The sequence below is a fragment of the Brienomyrus brachyistius genome, chromosome 1 (assembly GCF_023856365.1).
Source record: "Brienomyrus brachyistius isolate T26 chromosome 1, BBRACH_0.4, whole genome shotgun sequence".
Lineage (NCBI taxonomy): Eukaryota > Metazoa > Chordata > Actinopteri > Osteoglossiformes > Mormyridae > Brienomyrus > Brienomyrus brachyistius.
In genome coordinates this window covers 27,465,646-27,489,599 of record NC_064533.1, presented here as the reverse complement: position 1 = coordinate 27,489,599, position 23,954 = coordinate 27,465,646, and the positions used below count along the sequence as shown (strand labels likewise).

The 23,954-nt window shown below is 41.7% G+C and overlaps 1 protein-coding gene across 3 annotated transcripts in view; it reads left to right on the top strand.

Moving 5' to 3' along the window:
* LOC125716307 (ALS2 C-terminal-like protein) overlaps window positions 1–23,954 on the top strand; it is a 42,008-nt gene that overhangs the window by 16,104 nt on the left and 1,950 nt on the right. For 2 of the 3 annotated variants that reach the window (XM_048988567.1, XM_048988482.1), the window contains 25 exons: window positions 2,239–2,394; window positions 3,425–3,530; window positions 3,698–3,890; window positions 5,625–5,690; window positions 6,012–6,177; window positions 7,141–7,269; window positions 7,466–7,591; window positions 8,192–8,262; window positions 10,149–10,215; window positions 11,133–11,338; window positions 11,903–11,968; window positions 13,056–13,148; window positions 13,369–13,530; window positions 13,998–14,109; window positions 14,348–14,425; window positions 15,617–15,747; window positions 16,327–16,527; window positions 16,895–16,979; window positions 17,168–17,325; window positions 17,518–17,568; window positions 18,243–18,422; window positions 20,363–20,405; window positions 23,074–23,135; window positions 23,458–23,607; window positions 23,789–23,885. In XM_048988567.1, the coding sequence (XP_048844524.1) occupies window positions 2,374–2,394; window positions 3,425–3,530; window positions 3,698–3,890; window positions 5,625–5,690; window positions 6,012–6,177; window positions 7,141–7,269; window positions 7,466–7,591; window positions 8,192–8,262; window positions 10,149–10,215; window positions 11,133–11,338; window positions 11,903–11,968; window positions 13,056–13,148; window positions 13,369–13,530; window positions 13,998–14,109; window positions 14,348–14,425; window positions 15,617–15,747; window positions 16,327–16,527; window positions 16,895–16,979; window positions 17,168–17,325; window positions 17,518–17,568; window positions 18,243–18,422; window positions 20,363–20,405; window positions 23,074–23,135; window positions 23,458–23,607; window positions 23,789–23,885 (2,820 nt within the window). In that variant the 5' untranslated portion in view covers window positions 2,239–2,373. The remainder of the gene's footprint in view (window positions 1–2,238; window positions 2,395–3,424; window positions 3,531–3,697; window positions 3,891–5,624; window positions 5,691–6,011; window positions 6,178–7,140; window positions 7,270–7,465; window positions 7,592–8,191; window positions 8,263–10,148; window positions 10,216–11,132; window positions 11,339–11,902; window positions 11,969–13,055; window positions 13,149–13,368; window positions 13,531–13,997; window positions 14,110–14,347; window positions 14,426–15,616; window positions 15,748–16,326; window positions 16,528–16,894; window positions 16,980–17,167; window positions 17,326–17,517; window positions 17,569–18,242; window positions 18,423–20,362; window positions 20,406–23,073; window positions 23,136–23,457; window positions 23,608–23,788; window positions 23,886–23,954) is intronic. The other variant, XM_048988655.1, reaches the window with a different exon arrangement.

Sequence of the window (23,954 nt, the reverse complement as noted above, 5' to 3'; positions counted from 1 at the left end):
GTGGACATTTCAGGTCCAGAAAGTAAAAATCCATACCAGGATTTTGTTTCAACCAACCAGCTGAGTACTCTGTGACAGATATTCTGTGACTTTTTATGTTCAACTGGTTGGTTGAATCAAAATCCTGGTCTGGATTCTTATTCTCTGGAGTTGAAATATCCACCTCTGAGCATTACTTTGCTTTTATGACACTGTGCAGTTTTTACTCATTTATTTATTTTCTTTACACCTGCTTGGATTTAACCCCTTAAAGTCCGAAAGTGTTCTTCAATTGAATAGTGGGCAAAGTGACTTTGTATACAGTCAAAGGAACACTTCAATTAACACGCAAACATCTTGTGATAACATCACACTTTAATCAGAAAAGCACTTACAAATGCTGGAGTTGGTACAAGAACACAGATTTCTTTGTCAGTCAAACAACATGCTCAATTATATAAATAAAAGCTGTTGGTTTCTGATATTCTTGATCCAAAGTGAAATTTGAAGAGTTGGTTTTTCAGGCTGTGCTGTTTTGAGTTAAGCAATGAATCATACTTTTAGGAGTCTAAGGCTAGGAAAGATGCAGTGTTGATGTTTAGGATGTTCACAGGAACATTCTGACCTGACCTTCATCTCGATGGAGTGTAGGATTTCATGTTCGGAGGCAGAGATAGTGCTGTTCACTAACTGCACCTTTATGCCTTTGCACCAAGCTTGAATTTGGGGGGAAAAAAAAATCACAATTACTGGTCAATTTACAATTATGGAAAATAAATGAATGAAATGAAATGTTTAGCTTCAGAATATGTTTTTATGGCCTCATTAAATCAATAGTCTATTCATTTAAAATACTTAATTAAATAAATGAATAAATTCCAAGTAAACTTCAGGAAAATTGAGAATATTATGGGGGGAAAAAAAGAATCATTGTTGGTTGGAATTTTGGAATAGTTGATCTATATCTTATTGCCAGAACTATATGGAATTTGAAAAGTGAGCCATTAAAATGGAAGATGGCACCAGAAGGCTCACTTGCTATCATTTTGCATTTACTGAGCTACTGAAATTATTCCAAGGGGCTGATATCTGATAATCCCCAGGACCAAAATGATGCTTCCTGTTTAGTTCTGTTAAGTTCTGTTATGTCGGTACAGTATGTGTGCAAGACATCCATTTTGTCCATTCTGTATTTATTAGAGTTGATGATTTATAAATAATAAGTTAGGAGAACAATTATTTAAACATCTTGAGAAATACTGTTTTACATTTAAGTAAGCAGTACAGAGGCCCCTGCTATGAAGAAACGCGGTGCCAGGCTTGGTTTGACAGATATTGTAGGTGAATTATTATTAAACGCTTGCATGGAAAAAATATAAACTTAAGAATATACTTAATTAAAAATAAAAGGGAAATAATCAGAATTTTCTTCCTATAAGTTTCACATTTTCTGTCACTATTTTAAAAACCTATATGGAATTTCAATACCAGATATTGTTATTTTTTTTAAGTAGATTAGCCAATAATACATCATGACCATGTATCTTAATACGAAATAAAAAGACAATACTGGCATTGTTTAGTTGTCTGTTATCAAGGGGAGTGGTTATGCAGTAATATGTGCTTTTCTTTTACCACTTGATACTGATTGTGAAATGGAAGGGCTTAGAGAATGCAAACGACAAGCCCCATACACACCTGTCATTAAGGATTAATTTTAAGCAAGGTTACTCTGCAGGCATTCGGTGTGAGTATATGTAAGCACCTGTGGGTTTTACGTAATACAAAAGTTAGAGAAAAAGTTGCCTGGTCCACCTACCTGTTCCCCATAAGGAAAAGCCCGCTTCTTTTTTTTAACATAGATTTCAATAATTATTTCAAAACAGGAACAAAAGTAGGAAATGTGGGTGAGTTTTGCTCAATTCCAGAATGTTTTTGGTTTATTGGGGAGGGGGTGACCCAGTGGTACTCTGCCTAACACTGTTGCCTCACACCTCTGGGCACCGGGAATCGAGAATCCTCCCAGTTCCGTGCAGGCTATGGTATGCAAGTCTGGTGTGCAAGGTTATGCAGACAGATTAGTAGGCATGATTATGCTGATAGATTAGCATGCAAGGCTATGCAGGTAGAACAGTAGGCATTCAGAGATTCTCTTGTTGTTGGATTTAGTGGAATATTGATCATATTCTGATAAAATCCTTCAGTATTGAGAAGATGAGAGAATATTGATTGTGAGAATTACGTTCCTTGTGTTCCTAGGCACAGACACTACTGACATATGAAGACTGTTGAGGTTCCTGCTCTTATCGCTGGTCCTCGTGCCTCTGCCACCTCATCTCTGCAAATCTTTCCAATGAAATCTCTCTCCTGTCAACACTCACACCTGGGACAAACATGTCACTTGTGCAAATGAAGGTAAATGTCACTAAAAATTGTATGCAATATCGTAAGCCAAGCTATATGCCACAGAAAACTTTCATGGGGAGCAAGGGCTACCAAAATAATAGGAACATCACATTAACATTTAAATAAGTAAATCACAATTACAAACAGAGCTACAAGTCATATTAGGTCAAATGGAAAACGTTCATACTCAAGGCCAGATGCATAAGCTGGGCAAGGAGTATAAACCATATATATATATACCCACTCACACACACACACTCACACACACACACACACACACACACATATATATAGTGGGTGAATGGGTATACACAATGTCCCCATAACGTGATAAATATCCGTTTTTTTCCCTAAGGGAAAACTCTATTTTATAAAAATCAGTGACTGATATGAAAAAACTAAAAATGTTAAAACATTTTCTTGGTTACTTATGGTTATGGTTAGGGCAGGGTGGGAGTTAAGGTTGTCATAGTTAGCGTTACCATTTTTCCCATAGAAGTGAATGAGCGGGCCCCATACGGATAGGTATACCCTACGTGTGTGTGTGTGTGTATGTGTGTGTGTGTGTGTGTGTGTGTGTGTGTGTGTGTGTGATTGAGTGAGTCTTATATGTTAATCAATAGAGTATCCGATTATTTAATCAATAGTGGCATCGCTAGCAGTATTCCAAGATGACAAAGCATCCATATGCATTGCTAAAGAAATTCCTGAATGACATCATCACACCAGAATAAAATCAAACACACCTCTAGCCACGAAACATCATTGAATCTTTGTAGGACGTTCTGGAACTGTCCGTCAACCAACATCAGCTCATTAGTTGGCAATACTGTGCAGTTAATACAAATATGAAGCAAATAACTGCCAAGCTGTTACGGAGCATTGTCACTGTTACGGAGCATGATGCATTGTTATTTTACAATTCAATGTTTAGCTTTGGCATGATTTCAGTATATGTATACTACTATATAGCATTTTCTGACTATATTTTCTGTTAATAATAAAACTTATGGATACGATATGTTTTCTGTTATGGAAGGACAAGTGGATCAAAGTAGGACAGGATCTAGCAAAGACTGACAAAGCTTTTCTGGAGTACCTCAGTGACGTGAATGTCACTGTTCTCCAACACCTACTCAACCACAGTAAGTGATGAACACGAAACCAATGATTCATTTAGGAGCCCGTGTCTACATTAAAATGACTGTATAACATAACTGTCTGTTGTGCGTGAATCAGTTTAGCTTAGCATTTTTGAGATGTGTACTATATTCCCAAGCGTGTTTACGTAACCCATCATGTTGTCTTGTAGATGCAGTGGAAAGTAAAAGGCAGATGCAGATGACTGAGTTACTGCAGCTGAATGAGAAGTTCCAAGCTCTCTGGGATTATACAGAAGTGAAGTGCAAGCAGCTGCAGACACTGACAGGCCAGGGCGCCGTCCAGAGCAGCAGAGACGTGTACATCATCGCGCAGATGGAGAACGTCCAGCAGCTCTATACACAGTAACTACCACTGCTATTGCACTCGTTATTATGTAATATCTACACAAGAAATGTCTTTATTAGGAGAGATAAGGTAATAAGTTAGAGATGTTACAAAGCCCGGAAGACTGTTGTGAATTAAAATAACTTAATGGAGAGAGATTACTAAAATGGATAAAGTGAAAAACAAGACGTAATGAGTTATACATCCAACGTCCGTGCTGCGTATCAAGTAAAGGGCTGCAGTGTAGTCAGTTATCACAAAAAAAAAAACGCAACTGCTTCCTCAGTTTAGGTACTTCTAAAAGTCTTTTCTGCCAAACAATTTTAATCATTATACTGCAAGAATAAGTGCCGGACGTAGGGGAATGGCTCAGCGCTTCGGTGCTGGTGGGCTATTGATTCCCTCCCCTGCTCTGTTGGCAGAGTTTGCATTTTCTGTGTGAGTTGCCCCCCCAGTCATGAATGACCCTCTGCGGTGTCCCCCTGCCCTTTATCAGTGTTTCTAAACTAGTATAACTTCAGGACCCCCATTATTCCTTAGTCAATAAGCCATTTGTCTTCCATCCATCCATCCATCCCTCCTTCCTTATGTCCTTCTATCCAGCCATTTTTTTATCACCCAATATTGTCCAGCCCCCCACCACCACCCTGTACAGGACAAGCTATTGGAAATTAGATCGACGGCAACAAAGCTGAGTTTCTGAGGCATTTGTGTGCCCAGGAGCCACTGTAGCCTCTCACTCGAGGAAAAACGTGATCTATAAAATGGCAATAAAGGACACAAACTGTCAAACCAGAAAAGGAAATCTGTAGAAAGTCAGTCCCAGCAATTAAAAAACAACCAATATGCACATTTTACTATTTAGTATTATTTCAAAATCTGCATTGATTTTGACAGGTGAACTGAGAAAAATTAAAGACTAAATAAGGAAGAGTGTTTATTTTTTCATTGCTTCCAGGATAGGCTCCAGACCCCCCGCGGCCCAGTAGGATAAGCGGTTTGGAAAATGGATGGATGTTTATTTTATTTTGTATTTGAGAAATGCTGCTTGGTCTGTAGCTGCATATAAACAGCACGGTTAGAGGAAGAGGAAGTAAGATTAACCTCGACCGTAATTAAATAAAGGTAACTCGGTATGGAAGGAGCCTTTTGGAGCACTTCACATTATTCACAGTTTAACGTCACCAACATCACGGGAATAGCGAGTATCTGATTTACACAAAGTGTTTTATTACTGTCAAATTAAGGATTTTAAGAATTTCAACTCAGTCCTTCAAATTTGCACATTTAAGTTGCTGGCTATTGAATACTTTTTATTTAAGATATTTTAAGGCTGAGACCCTTCTTATTGCTGTGCATTATTGTGTTACACAATTCTCTTCTCTTATTACTCCTAGAAGAAAGCATTTATTGCAGATAGGACTTCATGAAATGATTCTGTATTAAAAGATGAATTGTAAAATACACAATAGGTTATGGTGCAATAACAGCAGTGTGGTCATTTGCCACATTGGAGACAATGAAAGAAGTTTCAGTTTGTAGATGTAAATGAAAAGTCTGTCAGAAACAGAAATCTTGTTCCAGATACTGAATCTTGAGGTATAAATAAATTCTGCTCAGTAGTGGACATGACTGAGGAGCAGGCTTGCAGTGGAGACCTTGGTCCCTCCTTCACCAATGAAGGTGTTTTATTTAAGGTGGAAACCGTTCAGAAATGTGCAGAAATATTAATGGAATTCTCTTTTATTCAGGTACTTCTCATCCTTCACAAATTTTGTGGTAGTTGGAGGCTTTGACTACATTGGCAAAAAGACAAGGTAAAATTATTTTAGAATTAGTTCCCATCTATAAGTGAAAAAGGTTAAGTGTCACATACATACATACACACTGTATTTGCACGTTATGCATACTACATATATAAACAGCTTTAGGAAAATACTACCCAGCCTAATTAGTAATTATACTCATATGTTACTTTCCAGTACACATAAGTCAATAATGTACATGCCTTGGCTGAGTTACTGGTCTAAAAGAAGGATTAAGCTTAATGGCACCAGAAAAGGCTGGAACTGGAGTTATTTAGGCACTGGTGTCTTATCTCCTTTTTTCCTCTTTGCACACATGTTCCTCTGATGCAGTACATATTGGAAGGAGAACAAGGTGAACCTCTGGAGGTTCATCAGTGCGCAGAAATGCGAGAGCTCGGTGTCACTAAACCTCTACAGGATTCTGCATGAACGTCTCCGGGAGCAGATCAGCCAGTACACTCGCATACTCACTCTTCTCGCTGAGGATGGCCGACAGGTGTGTGTGTGTGTGTGTGTGTGTGTGTGTGTGTGTGTGTGTGTGTGTGTGTGTGTGTGTGTGTGTGTGTGTGTGTGTGTGTGTGTGTGTGTGTGTGTGTGTGTGAGCGGGTATACCTATCCTTATGGGGACACAATGTCCCCATAATGTGATAAATATCCTTTTTTTCCCTTATGGGGACCGGTTTCTTCTATTTTATAAAAATCAGTGACTGCTATGAAAAAACTAAAAATGCTCTTGTATTTTGTTTGATTACTTATGGTTATGGTTAGGGCAGGGTGGGGGTTAGGGTTGTCATTAGCGTTAGCATTTTTCCCATAGAAGTGAATGAGCGGGCCCCATAAGGATAGGTAAACCCTACATGTGAGTGTGTGCCCTGGGGGTGGACAACTCTTTTGTCCAGGGTGGAACCAAGCTTTGTGCTTTATGCTGCCTGGGATCATAGATGGAAAGTTCAGGTCCAGAAAGTACAAATCCTGACCAAGGTTTTGTTTCAACCAACTAGCTAAGTATAAAGAGTAACGATCACAGATTTACACTTTATACTTGTTGTTTGAAACAAAACCTTGGTCTAGATTTGTAATTTCTGGACCTGAACACCTGTCTGGGATAGTCTGCAGGCCTCAATGCCCTGGCTAGCATAAGCTGTTGAAAGATGGGTGGGTATATTTCTATAATACCTAGACCAATGTGGAGAGAATGAGTGGCCAATAGGATTTTCTCAATATTTATGGTGATATCAGGTTATTAAGTGTTCATTGAAAACAGAAGTTAATTAGTACATACATCTGATAGTGGTGATAGAGAAATAAATTCAACCTGGAATCAGTATCAGAAACGAAAGAATTTTTTTCTCTCAACGAACTTTAAGTGAGATATGTTTGAGCTTTACATGTTTACAGAAATATAGACTTTTCTGTTGAGGTTCCATTAACAATTGCATTTTTCTGATGTTTATGCAAGATTGCGGGTGATGAACAACTGGATGTGTCTCTAAGGGGATTTATGGACCTCAAAAGCTACATCAGTCAAGTTCTTGATGAAGCTACTGTCACCAAAGACCTGTGGAAATCTCTGGGCCAGAAACTGACGGTACATCACTTTTGATTCTTAACACAAAATAATTCAACAGTCAACAAGTTTTTAGTTTTTTTTTTGCCAAAGGCACCAGGAAAAAACAGTTTTTTGATCAACAAACTCAGATTAACGATGTTCCCTTTGATCAACTCTTCATCTGCCATATCTGTATTATAATTTTTATTTTATGTTTTTTTTTTTTTTTTACCAGGATATTTTATGCACTCCGGAACGTCGTTTACAGGAGGACAGTAAAAATGCTCCCATCTCCTTATCAGCAGGACGGTTGGGTCATGATCGTATCCTTCTCTGCAATGACGCTATAATCCACCTACAGGTCAGACTTCTTCCTCACAAGTAAACACATTGATGCAATGCTTTTCCAGCATTATATCATGAAGATTATGCGACGATATTCAGCATCACTGCTTTAGGTACAAACTTGCAATGTTATATTGGTAATACTGCAAAATTTAAGTACAGCTAGGCTTAACGTCAATTTCAGTTAGCTGGGATTCAAAGAAATGCACTAGGTAGGTCCAAACATCTTTATCAGGCAATTTTTTTCTACAAATTGCTATTAGTATGATACCCACGCATTTCTGCTCCAGTTTTTCAAACATGATAACATCAGGATATGTCATAGAGCTGTGTAGCAGCCTAGCCTGTCTTCCTGTTGATACCTGTCTGATCTTGCTCCCTTCTTCAGTATGACACTTAAAGAAAAAGGAAAATGAAAAATGCGAAAGAGAAACTGCAAAAAGAATGTCTTTACCGACAGGAAGAATAAAATATTATAACTTTATCACATCTTTGTTGAGTAGCTGTTAAACCCAAAAAGACACAAAGATCTTCCCTGTGACACTAACCCTAACTTGCTCTCAGAGGCACATGTGCATTTGTTAACCCGGCATCTCTCTCTTTTAATGCATTCTAGGGATCTGATGTTCGCTGCTATGATCTGACTACACTTTGGATTGAGCCAATAGATATGGATATTTCAGAAAGGTGGGTGAGATGCACAGCAGGCAAGTTATTTTCCATTTTTAGCATGTATACCTTTTACCGACTGCACTTCCCTGATTAACAATTACAGATAATATGAAGGAATTCCAGTCTGTTTTGGCAATGTGTGTGTTTTTTTTAACCATATAGACTTATAGATGTCCATTGTCTTTAATTATTGAAATTAAAATTTGTTAAAATACCATTTGTTTTAAGAAATGCATTGGTGCCAATATACAGTGGGGCAAAAAAGTATTTGGTCAGCCACCGATTGTGCAAGTTCTCCCACTGAAAATGATGGCAGAGGTCAGTAATTTTCATCATAGGTACACTTCAACTGTGAGAGACAGAATGTGAAAAAAAAATCCATGAATTCACATGGTAGGATTTTTAAAGAATTTATTTGTAAATTAGGGTGGAAAATAAGTATTTGGTCAATTCAAACAAGGAAAATCTCTGGCTCTCACAGACCTGTAACGTCTTCTTTAAGAAGCTTTTCTGTCCTCCACTCGTTACCTGTCTTAATGGCACCTGTTCGAACTCATTATCTGTATAAAAGACACCTGTCCACAGCCTCAAACAGTCAGACTCCAAACTCCACTATGGCCAAGACCAAAGAGCTTTCGAAGGACACCAGGAAAAGAATTGTAGACCTGCACCAGACTGGGAAGAGTGAATCTACAATAGGCAAGCAGCTCGGTGTGAAAAAATCAACTGTGGGAGCAATTATCAGAAAATGGAAGACATACAAGACCACTGATAATCTCCCTCGATCTGGGGCTCCACGCAAGATCTCATCCCGTGGGGTCAAAATGATCATGAGAACGGTGAGCAAAAATCCCAGAACCACACGGGGGGACCTGGTGAATGACCTGCAGAGAGCTGGGACCAAAGTAACAAAGGTCACCATCAGTAACACACTACAACGGCAGGGAATCAAATCCTGCAGTGCCAGACGTGTTCCGCTGCTGAAGCCAGTGCATGTCCAGGCCCGTCTGAAGTTTGCCAGAGAGCACATGGATGATACAGCAGAGGATTGGGAGAATGTCATGTGGTCAGATGAAACCAAAGTAGAACTTTTTGGTCTAAACTCAACTCGTCGTGTTTGGAGGAAGAAGAATACTGAGTTGCATCCCAAGAACACCATACCTACTGTGAAGCATGGGGGGGGAAACATCATGCTTTGGGGCTGTTTTTCTGCTAAGGGGACAGGACGACTGATCCGTGTTAAGGACAGAATGAATGGGGCCATGTATCGTGAGATCTTGAGCCAAAACCTCCTTCCATCAGTGAGAGCTTTGAAGATGAAACGTGGCTGGGTCTTCCAACATGACAATGATCCCAAACACACTGCCCGGGCAACAAAGGAGTGGCTCCGTAAGAAGCATTTGAAAGTCCTGGAGTGGCCTAGCCAGTCTCCAGACCTCAACCCCATAGAAAATCTGTGGAGGGAGTTGAAAGTCCGTGTTGCTCGGCGACAGCCCCAAAACATCACTGCTCTCGAGAAGATCTGCATGGAGGAATGGGCCAAAATACCAGCTACTGTGTGTGCAAACCTGGTAAAGACCTATAGTAATCGTTTGACCTCTGTTATTGCCAACAAAGGTTATGTTACAAAGTATTGAGTTGAATTTTTGTTATTGACCAAATACTTATTTTCCACCCTAATTTACAAATAAATTCTTTAAAAATCCTACCATGTGAATTCATGGATTTTTTTTTCACATTCTGTCTCTCACAGTTGAAGTGTACCTATGATGAAAATTACTGACCTCTGCCATCATTTTCAGTGGGAGAACTTGCACAATCGGTGGCTGACCAAATACTTTTTTGCCCCACTGTAATGATTTCATTTATGCTCTGAATTTTTTATCGTTGTATTTTTGTAGCAAATCTTTGAAGGTCATAACTCCTGAAGACCAGCTGATCTTCCACACCATGGAACCACATAATCGGGTAATATGATCTGAGTGAAAAGCAGTTTCTCATGTAAACGGCCTTCAGTCTGACTGTTCTGTCATACATTGTAGAGAATACCTTTCGGGTTAAAGGTCATGGGTCAGAGGTCAGGAATGATATCAAAGGTAATTCTGATTACTTTGATCATTCGACCATTCCACCATGACTTGCAAAGTCATCAGTTACACATTTTCAGTGTAAGAGTGATAAAATTAACATAACTATATAATTATCATAGAAACATTCAAATGGATTGGCACGAGATAATACAAAATCTGTCAGATTCTTGGCTTTTCGTTATGCTTTAGTCATCGGGTGGCAAGATAGGAACAGTGGTGGTGTTTACTGTCACTTAAGCTGCATGTTTATTTGTTAGTCACAAACAGTCACTGCACTGAATATGAAATAAGCAAGCTCCTTATTTATGAGATGCCAAAGCATCTTGTTCTGCTAACCAGAAGCACGCAGTTGGAAAACCAAGGATGCTCAAATTAAAATGCATGATAAAATAAGTAATCGAGGGCTATGGACCCCTTGAATACCTTTTTTTTTGGGGGGGGGGGGGGGGGGATTAATAATTTTGACATTGCTATAAGCAATAAACTTTGAGCTTTCCCAAGGTGTTACAACATTAACCCTTAATTCGGAAATAAGGCATGTACTTGTGTTGCTTATGACCTGACTGCTCAGCTTAGCGACCTTCAGGACCACCTCAAGTAAAGCTGCTAATGTGCAGTCAGAGATAGCCGATGAGGTGGGGTGGGGGGGGGCTGGCTTTGATTTGGAATTGATCAAGACAGAGTGAAAGTAAGTCAAGGTGGCAGAAGTAAATATACAGCAATGGTCATCTTTGCTGGATGTTTGAATGTAGGATAGGCTTATTCATGACTTCTGCCTGGTTGTATTGATTCAAGGTGATGTGGTACTGGAAGCTCAATCAGGCTGTCCGCCAGTCTCTGGTCAAGAAGCGAGACTTTCCCCTGTGGGGAAAAGGGAACAAAGGACAACGGCCAGCTAACCCACCCAATTGCCGATTGGCTACTTACATGTTTAAAAACGAAGGGAGACTGAAGAACGCTGTCTATGAAGGTGACTGGAAAGAGGGGAAACCACACGGCAAGTGAGTTTTGGCAGATTTTTAACATGATCCTCTATGGACTCATATCTGCATGCTGTTTAGCATACATGAAGTATCATAATCGATGTGTAACGTTTGGGTGAAGCTCTGGGGAGGTACACATACTTACAAACACATGTTGCTCTTCATTATAAGGAAGTAAGCTACAGAAAAGCTATCTCCACATATAGTGTCTTACGTTTTAATATAGGTCAAAATAGGGACTGCTGAATTAATATTTCGTACCATGGAAATATCAGCACCAGAAAAAATCAGACGACCAGGCCCAAGATTTTCTCAGGGGGGCATGAGGGTAGATCAGGGGTGGGGTGGGGTGGGGGGGGGGGGGTTGGTGGCAGTGGTAAAAGTTGTCCAGCAGGGGCTTGTACTTTAACTATGATAAGTTAATATCTGAAAGTGGGGAATGGCCAAGCAGGTTCAAACCTGCAGGAATTCCGCAAATGCAAAAATGTGGTTGAATTCTTGCCTCATAGAATTATGGCTGTAGAGAAATGGGGGACAGTCATACATCATAAGGTAACATTATCAATGTCTGTTTCATTATAGAGGGACACTAAAATGGGAAGATGAACGCAATTATACTGGAGATTTCATGAATGGCCTTGAACATGGGTAAGAGCCACATACTGCAATCAGAGCACAGTAAACGTCTATCTGGATACATGCCTAATGCCCTTAAAGTTCATTGGTTCACTTTCACTATTCTATAACTTTATAGATGATTCTATATGGGTTAGGCTATTTATAGGTTATGTTTACTATTTTATAATGTTAATTTGGATTTTATTTATATAAATAATCATCTGGACAATAAAAAATCATCATTTCTCTGGATAAGTGCATGTTGTTTCATGTTCAGTTTCAATTAAAATGTTTAAATTTGTATCTCAAAAAGAAAACCAGACATCCAGAATGCTCTCTGTTTAACGTTTAATTTTCTTATGATGCCATCTTGGTGTCTCGGATCTTTACCAGATCCATATCCAGCACTCTGTAGTTGTATGAGCTAGTCTCTGCATTTTAGCATTGTGACCACATACCTCTCGGGTTGCAGCATAGATTCCAGCTGAACGTGTGTAGAGTTTGGATGATCAGTCATGTTTGCACTGGTTTGCTTCAGTATCTTCCAGTAACTTCCCCACTATAGCCTAAGAACAAACTATTTTTGCCCATTGAATTTGTGACTGTGGGCCATTTTATGCCCTCCAGTAGACTGATATCTAGGGGATTCCCTCCGTTGTTTTACATTTACTTATTCAGAAGATGTTTTTTTTTGATAAAGCATGGTAATCCAGTTCCTGAAGTAATTAAGGTTAAGGGCCTTGCTCTGAGGCTCAATATTGATATCACTCTGCCTCCAACAGAATTTAAACCAGTTACCCTGTAGGCTATAAGCTATAACTGAATACATTCAGGACAAGGCAAGTCACAAATAAAGCCTGTTGAGTACTTAGGCATTAGGGTAAAGGGCCTTGCTTGGAGGCCCGATAATGAAATCATTCTGTCCGCCATGGGATTTGAACCAGTGATCTTCTAATCGCAAGTGCTGAGGCTTAGCACACAGAGCCACATACCACCCCCATTGTCCCAGTGGTTCCTAAGACTCTAGGCTCATCACAGCTCTTTACTTAATTGGCAGCTATGAGTGATGGATGACAGAGCTCTCCAATGTCGAGGATCTCCTTCTGTATCCATACAGGTTTGGAGTATATTTAGTTCCCCATTCCGAAGGATACAACTGTTACAAATGCCACTGGATCGAGGGGAAAAAGCAGAGATACGGAATGTGTGAGTAAGTGACTCCATACAGTAAAGAGCTACAGATTTACTCATCATCGTAAATCTTCTCCAGTGAAAAAAATGTGTGCATAGTGCAGTCTTTCATTAATACTGTCTCATCGTGGTTTATGCACAAGATAGCACATCAGTCTAGTATTTAAGAGGCAGAAGATCTGCTCTCCATCTTTGTTTAATGTCTGTTCTGTTTAACGTAATCTCATGATCTTTTGAAGGTACAGCACCAACACCATATACAGGGGGTACTTCAAGGGGGACCTTCGGCACGGATTTGGAATTTTGGAAAGCTCCCGGGGGGAGAGCAGCTTCTTCCGATATGTCGGGCACTGGGAGAATGACAGGAAACATGGGTATGGCGTCATGGAGACTGCAGACAGGTAACCAAGCTTACATGTTTATTTTGTAAGACAAGTCATTTGTTTTATGTTTCACATTCATGGTAAAATATACAGAAAGTGATATTGTGCGGCGACTAAATAGCTTTTATTGTAATTTTAGATAAAAGATAAGGTAGGATAATACTTTGTTGATTCCAGGGGGGATTTTTTTTACATACAACAAGATACATGAAGTGCTCAGATTTAAAAATATAGTGCAAAACAATAAAAACGTGCAAAGTCAATACATGTAGTGCAACAGTACACTGTACACAAACAGAATATTGTGAACATAAATTAACAGGTGGTGTATGCATAAATGGTGGATGGATGGATGGATGGATGGATGGATGGATGGATGGATAGATAGATAGATAGATAGATAGATAGATAGATAGATAGATAGATAGATAATGTTAAATAGCTAGCAGTACATTTCCTTTATTTGTTTATTGATTTGTTGCTAGTGGCGATCGCTACATCGGCATGTGGAAGGATGACCAAAGGGAAGGCAGGGGTATCGTGGTGACGCAGTCAGGACTCTGCTACGAAGGCAACTTCCAGGGGGGCAAGCTAATAGTGAGCATGTGCCTTACGTGGGATTCACTGTGTTTTATATTTATTAAGGGCCCGGAATAAAAATGAAATTTGCTTAAAGTTAATGTCTGGATAACGCAAACTGCTGTTGTTACATTATTATGAAGTTTATATTCTATGAACCTAAAACACACACTTTTTAATAACCAAAAAGGAAAAGCTATGCGTTATTTCTGTGCTGTGTGATTTTTCAATATTACTTTTTGTATATTTTTGCAAGGGTAAAGGTGTCTTGCTGTCTGAGGATAAGTCACTTTATGAAGGAGAGTTTACTGAAGACTTACAGCTGAGAGGAAAGGTGTGACCTCTTTATCCATATCCATCTCTCTCTAACCTGTCAAGTAAATTATGTATTGTTGTTCTGTATTATTTATTGAAACTGTTGAATGGTGCAAGTAGGTTCCAATCCTTCAAGGGACAGAGGCTCAGGTGGATTTTCAAAATTAATCATATTTATTTACTCATATTTATTCATATTTATTGGGACAAGAAGAATGAGACAATGAATCAGACTTTTAAAAGTTTTATTCATAAACTGAGAGCCCAATATTAATTGTAGAAGCAGTTTAGCTAAAGGGCGTTTGGGGATTTGTGGAAGGTGAGTAAGTAGTTGAAATACAATTACTGTATGTCACTTTAGACAAAAGCTTCTTCTAAAGAAAATGATTAAAAATAATGTTCTGTTGTAATGTTGCACAGCTAATCTAAGGTTAGAAAATGCTTAAAAAATGTTTTTGGTCACAGTAATTAAGTTACATGTAATTTGTCACGGATTCCTGCGAGTGACAGAGAAAACAGAACATTAAAAATAATATTTTATAGGATGGCATATTTATCAGGATACAGCATCTCAATTGCCAGCTGTAACACGGCTGTTAAGATCCTTTGATATAGGACTCCAACACACGAGCTTGTAGATGCCATAGGGAGTGCGCCTCTACGTGAAGAATGACTGTTATGCTCAAGCTGAGCCATCTTTGTGACTAAACCTCAAATTTGTTCCAACAACTGTCATCCTTCCAGTCTCGGTGCAATTTCTTCTGGTAGCTATGCTAACCAAAAAAATGAGAAACTGAACTCAGAATGTCTATTCACAAGAATGCTAAGAATGTTTAACTCAGGACAAAGTTCCTTTCCTATTGCATTCTTTTATAAATTACTTTAAAATAACCTTTAAAAAACAAGCTTCAGCGACTCAATTTCCATTCTTCTTTGACGCTGTCATCTGTCTACGATTCTATATTTGACAGGTAGTATTCTGTCTTTTGGCACTATTTATTATTCTAAATTAGTTTTTCCCAGTCCGGTCCTCGTGAACCCGCAGCCGGTCCATGTTTTTGCTCTCTATGAGCATCCTTCCAGGCAGTCTCCATTTTTGCTCCCAGCTGGACTGTCTGTGGGGTTCCAAGGATCGGATAGGGAAACACTGGTCTAAATGGTGAGGTGAAGCCCAAATAGTTAATAATGCTCTGTGTGTCCTTGTCCTTAGGGAAAGATAACTTTTCCAGATGGCATTACAGTTGAAGGGACTTTCAGCAGCACGTTTGGGAACGGACTGCAAGCAAGTGGAGTTATGAACACATCTAACAATACTGAGATGTCCTATGTAGCCACTCATCTGTAAGTTGTGTAATCTGTATTATTAAATAATGCGTCACCTCTGCCCTTTTCAGCCAATGGTAACCTAACAGAATGTTAAATCAGGGATATATACAGGCAAATACTGAATGTATTTTTTTTTTTATACCATCTATCGAATATCCATGCTGATTATCCAGTATGAGGTATTATCTAGCCTGGAAACTATCCCAGCAAGAACAGGCACATCTTGGATGAAATTCGGAGCAGGACGCACACTGATATGTACTGACACCCTATGGGCAATTTCAAGACATGTATTTGGACTCTGGAAGGATACTGGAGCACCTGCCCAGCATACATGTACTCAGAAATCCCGAATTCAATCTCATATTCAGGATTCGGGATTCAAGAATTTATTGTCATATGCACAGTAACAGTCAGTTACTCTATGCAATCCTTGCAGCCACCTGTAAACACGAGTGAAATAAATGAATTCATTCAAAATTCAAATTAATGTTATTTTTATTGGGGCTCCTTAAAATGTTTCCCTCGGCTGTTAACCCATCTCCTCTTGATCATGGCGAGAAACAAAGGGTCCTGTCGGATATTTTCTCCCAGACAGCTAGGACAAGATTTCCTTGTTCTGGGGCAATGGCCAGGTGTCTTTACCCCCTTCATAGAGTACCTGCGCTCGGATTGCACTGAGAAAATGGAGGAGGCTTTCCTGGGATTCCGCACGGAGAGCGGCAGGTCCCTGCGAAAGGTGGGCTCTGAGGGACTGGACTCTCAGAGCTATACTCAGCACCATTCCTGTACTGGGTAAGTGCCTCTCTCCTGTACGCTGCAGGACAGTAGGGTTTTCACTTACGGCATAAGAGGAGCCATAAGTGAAAAACTGTCATTGTTGACACGCCACAATGAAATATGTCCGTAAGTTACATAGCAGTGGGCAGCTATTATTTAGAGTCCAGGGAACAGTACCTTACTGGTTGGGGATTTGATCACAAGCACGCTTTCCTAACCATTAGGCCACCACTGCCCATACAGAGCGGGGCACCTTTATTATTAGCCAAGGATATGTTCTGAATTGGTGAGCAACAGTGAGAGGGCACTCCAGCACAGGATGTTGGCTAAATACTGTCAGTACGTTGGTTTCACTGAGGCCTTAATCTCATGTCACTTTAAGCAGGGAAGCTGTGACAAACACTGAATTCTTAAAGGAACTGAGACTTCAGCAGAGTAAAGATCAACTTCAGCAGTATTTGGAAAAGGTAACAATTTACATACTTACATCTATCAACTTCTATCTACTATTCAAAATGTCTGCATACGACAATTTTTAAAATGAAATATTATGACATATCAGATATTGCTGTACAATCCTCTAAATCATTCTAATGGCTTGACTTTTAAGCAAATCGTTGATTCATTTCTATGAAAGTGTCTTTTTTCTTTGCAGTCCCTGCAGTCTTCCAGACACCCCTTGGGAAAGCTGCTTCAAACACAAATCCTGGTCTTCCAGGCAGCCTACTCTGGGATTGGAGCCAACAAGCATTTACTGGAGATGGCCCAGAAGGAGGTCAAATACCACGCGGAGAAGATCCAGGAGATCATTATGTGAGTCTTATACTCCTAATTCGAGTGTAATACATACCCACACAAAGGGACCATATTTATCTGTTATATATTCTGCAATGTGCTTAAAGGGTTAGCGCCATTTTAAAATAAAAATAATTCATTTTAAATGAAATAATAACAATGCAAAATGTTTATAATATTTCTCGTTTAATTTCCTCTCTTCTGTTTTAGGGATTATGTTCCTCAGCTTTTTAACAAAAGCTCTGAACCCGTAGAATCAAGGTAAATTGAAAATCTGCTTATTTCTTTGTTAAATCTTACGCAAATGTTTACGTAAAAAGGCAAAATTATTAGCAGCAGGCCAAAAATGCGACAGAAATATACAATATATTAAAAAGTATAATGGTCTATAATGTTATACACAAAAAAGAGGCACATCTTTTCTCAAATACTTTAATATGTAATCCAGTCACATACCCCTGGCACACTGCTTCTGGGATGATTGTATGGTGTATTTGAAAATAACTTAATTTGCTACAGCAGTGTACAGCCCTAAACGCGTATTAATTTACATACCAGTGCATGCCTCGAAAACTGATATGGCTTGGTAATTAAGTTTGAGCGAGCCCTTGTACAGGGCCGGCCCAAGGCATGGGCGAACTAAGTGACTGCTATGGGCCCAGCGGCCACCGGGAGGCCATATCTGATCAGCCTGTCAGACTGGGAAGGAAAATGACAAATGACAACCAGGTCAATCAAATTCTCCTTAGGGCCCTGAAAAGGGTTGGGCTGGCTCTGCCTTTTTATGATTTTATAAAATTTTATTAAAGCTGAATTAACCCTGAGATATGGGCCAGGTTTTCTTTAGCTAAATATTAGGTCAGGTCAAGAATTTAATGAAATGCACTAGCTGTGCTCTGTAGACTAATGATGAAATGTCATGCCATTGTTTATAGCGAGACTGAAATGGACTTCTGCTCGCTGGTGCTGCCCGTCGTCCTGCCAGAGTTCTACCCTGAGCTGTCCATGCTGTACATGTTATATCATGAGGAGGACAATGCGTGCTACTGGCAGGGCATCCTGCACCTGAACTTGCTGTCTGACACGAAGCTCATGGAGTTTCTCGATGTCCAACGGTCAGTATTGCTATCCTTACATGAGATCTAACAGTCAGAACAGGACAGATCTAAAAGGACAGAACAGGTGGTACTACACTGAAATATGTAATCCATTCCACAAACAAATTTTACATAAGTCAGAATTACCTTCCCATACTATTCAAGATGTCAAAATGCCATAAATGTACTGGTCATATGTACTAAAGAACTTATTAAATAAATTAATAAAATTTGCATACAGACGTTTTGTGTTAGTGCTTCTGTAAACTCTATGTATCTTGGATTTTTTTTGCCTAATCTGGAATTACGTAGATCAGTTTTACATAAATTGAGAACTACCTGTATATATTTTGAGGAGCTTAGCTAGGGAAGGGAGAAGCAGGCCGTCCTCATCTCCTCAGAGTGCCAGCATCTGCTGTACTCGTAGCTGGAGTGGAACACTCGGACCTTGTTCTCCTTTAGCTCATCAGACTGGAAAACAACATGACAACTAGTGGTGCTCCGGGATCGGTGTCCTATTTCCAGTCAGATGGTACCGCAAGACTGTGCTGACCAATGAGATTAGTGTCAGCCGTGATGCTGCTTTTCTGCTTGTTTATCTCAGTGTCTATGTCACGGGGGGGGGGGGGGGGGGGGGGTACTAGCACCCCTCAAATGACTCCAAAAAAAACACTCTAAAAAATAATTATTAATATATCACAGATGAAAGCGCAGATGTTGTGTGTTTTGTTTTCCGTGGTGTGCTGTTGCTCGACAACTTTTACCGTCGTCACCACTATGACAACTTTTACCATCATCTGGACACCAGCCGTGTAAATCCTGGCCATCAGATTTCTCCTGGCACCAGCACTGGTTTGTCTCCAGACTGATGGAATCCAAAACATGTAGTAAAGTTCATATGAGCAGAGGCGGAGCTGTACAGGTATCTTGCTGTTACTTGTCGAGGTTGGAATCTGAGGATGAACTCTGGAACCTCAATTTTCTGGCTCCTGGGTTCCTTAAAATATAGCTGTGATTTCATCCTCTGCCTTCTGCCATTGTGCTACATCATAATGCACAGACAAATTGGTGTCTTTATACTGGAGGGCACTTGAAGTAAGATCAGTTTTACAAAACATGGGTATTGCTCCCAATATCTTTGTAAGGAGATGAAGGTCCCAGTCTTTGGAGTCCTGGTACTCCCTGTCTTGCTATATGGCTCTGAGACATGGACGCTATCCTATGACCTGAGATGACAACTTGACTCCATTGGTATTGTGTCTCTTCTGAGAATCCCTGGGTGCCGCTGGTTTGACTTTGTGTCAAATGAGCAGCTGCTCAGGGAGTCCCGAATGAGGCACATTACCTGCATTGTGAGGGAGCATCAGTTACAGCACTACGGCCAAGTCACTGGACCAGAACAAGGGGACGCCCACTTAACACCTGGCTGCGACACATAGATGTGAGGCTTGCATGCAGCTGCTTGGCCATGGAAGCCCATCCCATGAAATTCCCAGTGTGCAGTGTGCTGGGCTTAATGCCAGAGGAAGTGTTGAACTCTGGAGTTACTGAGTCAACTGAGTGTTGGCAACTTTAACGTACTGTACCCCTCAGTACTCGGCGACCCTGCTGTGTTACATTACATGGTCTGCCGCTTCATGAATGAGCTTCTGTTGTTCCTAAATACTTCCACTTTTCAATAATACCACTTACAACTGACCGTAGAATATGTATCAGGGAAGAAATTTCATGAACTGACGTATTGCAAAGGTGGGATCTTATGACAGTTACTTTTCTGAACAACCCATTCTTTCACAAATGTTTGCAAACCTGACTGCAAGACTAGATGCTTGATTTTATACACCCATGCCAATGGCCTGAATTCAGTGATTAGGTGCTTCCCAGTACTTTAGTCCATATAGTATGCTATATAGCTAAATTATTGTACTCACCCATATTCACATACCTCTTTTCTATAGACACTTATGGCCACTGAAAGATCTACATCTGACTTCAAATCAGGTAAATAAACTGAGCTCCCTACAGTCATCGCCGACCCCAGTGCATCTGCAACCTAAAATGTGACATAAGAACTGTATAGTTTATACATGAAGGTATAGGTATATGGCTCCATGTGTGTTGAGTTTGCATGTTCTCCCTGTGTTGTTGAGAGGTTTCCTCCAGGAACTTCCCCTCACAGTCCAAAATCATGCTAAGGTGAACTGCAATTTCCAAATTGCCCCTAGGTGTGCATGTCTGTGTGTGAATTGTGTGTGTGTGCCCTGTGAAGGCTTGGCGCCCCATCGCGGGTTGTTCCCTGTCCTGTGAAGGCTTGGCGCCCCATCCCGGGTTGTTCCCTGCCCTGTGAAGGCTTCGCGCCCCATCCCGGTTTATTCCCTGTCCTGTGAAGGCTTGGCGCCCCATCCCGGTTTATTCCCTGGCCTGTGAAGGCTTCGCGCCCCATCCCGGGTTGTTCCCTGCCCTGTGAAGGCTTGGCGCCCCATCCCGGTTTATTCCCTGGCCTGTGAAGGCTTGGCGCCCCATCCCGGTTTATTCCCTGGCCTGTAAAGGCTTCGCGCCCCATCCCGGGTTGTTCCCTGCCCTGTGAAGGCTTCGCGCCCCATCCCGGTTTATTCCCTGTCCTGTGAAGGCTTGGCGCCCCATCCCGGTTTATTCCCTGGCCTGTGAAGGCTTCGCGCCCCATCCCGGGTTGTTCCCTGCCCTGTGAAGGCTTGGCGCCCCATCCCGGTTTATTCCCTGTCCTGTGAAGGCTTGGCGCCCCATCCTGGGTCGTTCCCTGCCCTGTGAAGGCTTCGCGCCCCATCCCGGTTTATTCCCTGTCCTGTGAAGGCTTGGCGCCCCATCCCGGGTCGTTCCCTGCCCTGTGAAGGCTTCGCGCCCCATCCCGGTTTATTCCCTGTCCTGTGAAGGCTTGGCGCCCCATCCCGGGTCGTTCCCTGCCCTGTGAAGGCTTCGCGCCCCATCACGGTTTATTCCCTGGCCTGTAAAGGCTTCGCGCCCCATCCCGGGTTGTTCCCTGCCCTGTGAAGGCTTCGCGCCCCATCCCGGTTTATTCCCTGTCCTGTGAAGGCTTGGCGCCCCATCCCGGTTTATTCCCTGGCCTATGAAGGCTTGGCACCCCATCCCGGTTTATTCCCTGTCCTGTGAAGGCTTCGCGCCCCATCCCGGTTTATTCCCTGGCCTGTGAAGGCTTGGCGCCCCATCCCGGTTTATTCCCTGGCCTGTGAAGGCTTCGCGCCCCATCCCGGGTTGTTCCCTGCCCTGTGAAGGCTTGGCGCCCCATCCCGGTTTATTCCCTGTCCTGTGAAGGCTTGGCGCCCCATCCCGGTTTATTCCCTGGCCTGTGAAGGCTTGGCACCCCATCCCGGTTTATTCCCTGGCCTGTGAAGGCTTCGCGCCCCATCCCAGGTTGTTCCCTGCCCTGTGAAGGCTTGGAGCCCCATCCCGGGTCGTTCCCTGGCCTGTGAAGGCTTGGAGCCCCATCCCGGGTCATTCCCTGTCCTGTGAAGGCTTGGCGCCCCATCCCGGGTCGTTCCCTGGCCTGTGAAGGCTTGGCGCCCCATCCCGGTTTATTCCCTGGCCTGTGAAGGCTTCGTGCCCCATCCCAGGTTGTTCCATGCCCTGTGAAGGCTTGGCGCCCCATCCCGGTTTATTCCCTGGCCTGTGAAGGCTTCGCGCCCCATCCCAGGTTGTTCCATGCCCTGTGAAGGCTTGGCGCCCCATCCCAGGTCATTCCCTGGCCTGTGAAGGCTTGGCGCCCCATCCCGGGTCATTCCCTGTCCTGTGAAGGCTTGGCGCCCCATCCCGGGTCGTTCCCTGGCCTGTGAAGGTTTGGCGCCCCATCCCGGGTCATTCCCTGTCCTGTGAAGGCTTGGCGCCCCATCCCAGGTTGTTCCATGCCCTGTGAAGGCTTGGCGCCCCATCCCAGGTCGTTCCCTGGCCTGTGAAGGCTTGGCGCCCCATCCCGGGTCATTCCCTGTCCTGTGAAGGCTTGGCGCCCCATCCCGGGTCGTTCCCTGGCCTGTGAAGGTTTGGCGCCCCATCCCGGGTCGTTCCCTGTCCTGTGAAGGCTTGGCGCCCCATCCCGGGTAATTCCCTGCCCTGTGAAGGCTTGGTGCCCCATCCCGGGTTATTCCCTGCCCTGTGAAGGCTTGGTGCCCCATCCCGGGTTATTCCCTGCCCTGTGAAGGCTTGGCGCCCCATCCCGGGTTATTCCCTGCCCTGTGAAGGCTTGGCGCCCCATCCCGGGTTATTACCTGCCCTGTGCCCATAGACTACAGGAGATCAGATTCCCTGCTACTCTGAGTAGCACAAGAGGTTATAGAAAATGAATGGATGGATGTTGTAGGCATATAAAGCCAGGGATTGAGGTAATTGATACAGAACCTAAAATAATTACACATTTGCACTATTAGGACAAGAAATTGCCATGTTCCTGTATATAGGTATTTATACCTATAGATACACCAAAATATATTGTTTTCTTTTTTTAATTCTATTGAGTTTTATAATGTATGTGTCTTTTTCTTAAATTCTACAAGTGCTTAAGAAAAATAGTGTTGCTGTTTTCTCTTTATGCATAAATTCAGATACGTACGTATGTAATTTCACTCGTAATCAGTCTAAGCTCCTGACACTGAGCAGGATCTTTCTTCTGCTGTCCTTTTAGAGGTATTCAATCGTCCACGATCAGTGCTTCCTCTCTGCTATTGAATGCGTTCAGAAGATCAGGTAAATTGGATTGCTACAGTTACATAGTCTGGAGATGAATTGCAGTTTTGCAACATGCTTTGTTTGAAGTCGTTTGTTTGAAGTCATTTCAAACCCATGGTGGTGGGTCTGTCATTTTTCTGCTTAAACCCACATTCCTGTTGGTTACTTTATTTGTTGACTTAATGACGATGTCTGATGAACAAATGATGTTTGCCTGCGAAGTACTTGCACCCTATATGGGAATAGAGTTATCATTCTTGGCGTCAATACTTCTGAACATAACTATATATACTGTACATCTTATAATGCATTTTTCAATGTCTTTTGATTTCTCTTAAAGTACAACAGCAGACCCTCAGGAGAAACTAGACAACCTTTTTCACACTGTGGATGAAATTGAGACAACAGTGAACCGGATACTAAACAGGGAATACAAACTGCCCTTGGATGACCTCCTACCTCTGCTGATCTATGTTGTTTCAAGAGCAAGGTAACTATTAACAGACAAACTCTTATTCCTGAGAGAAAACATATCTAATCAATAATGTGTTCCTGCTAATGTAGATGAACCTTATATAGACCTATAATGTATAGGTTTCTTAGGCAAATTCAGAATTTTTTTTGTGATTTTAGCAAAAATCTTAGATAATTTAAACTCACACCTGTTACAGGATTCAGCACCTCGGGGCAGAGCTGCATTTCATTCGTGATATGATGGCCCCACAAATGCAGGGAGGAATGGTTGACTATCTGTTGACGGCCTTTGAGGTAGAGTTAAGTGGCTGCATCTTTAAAACATCAAAAGGATTAGCTACCAGCTATTAATGCATGTGCAAT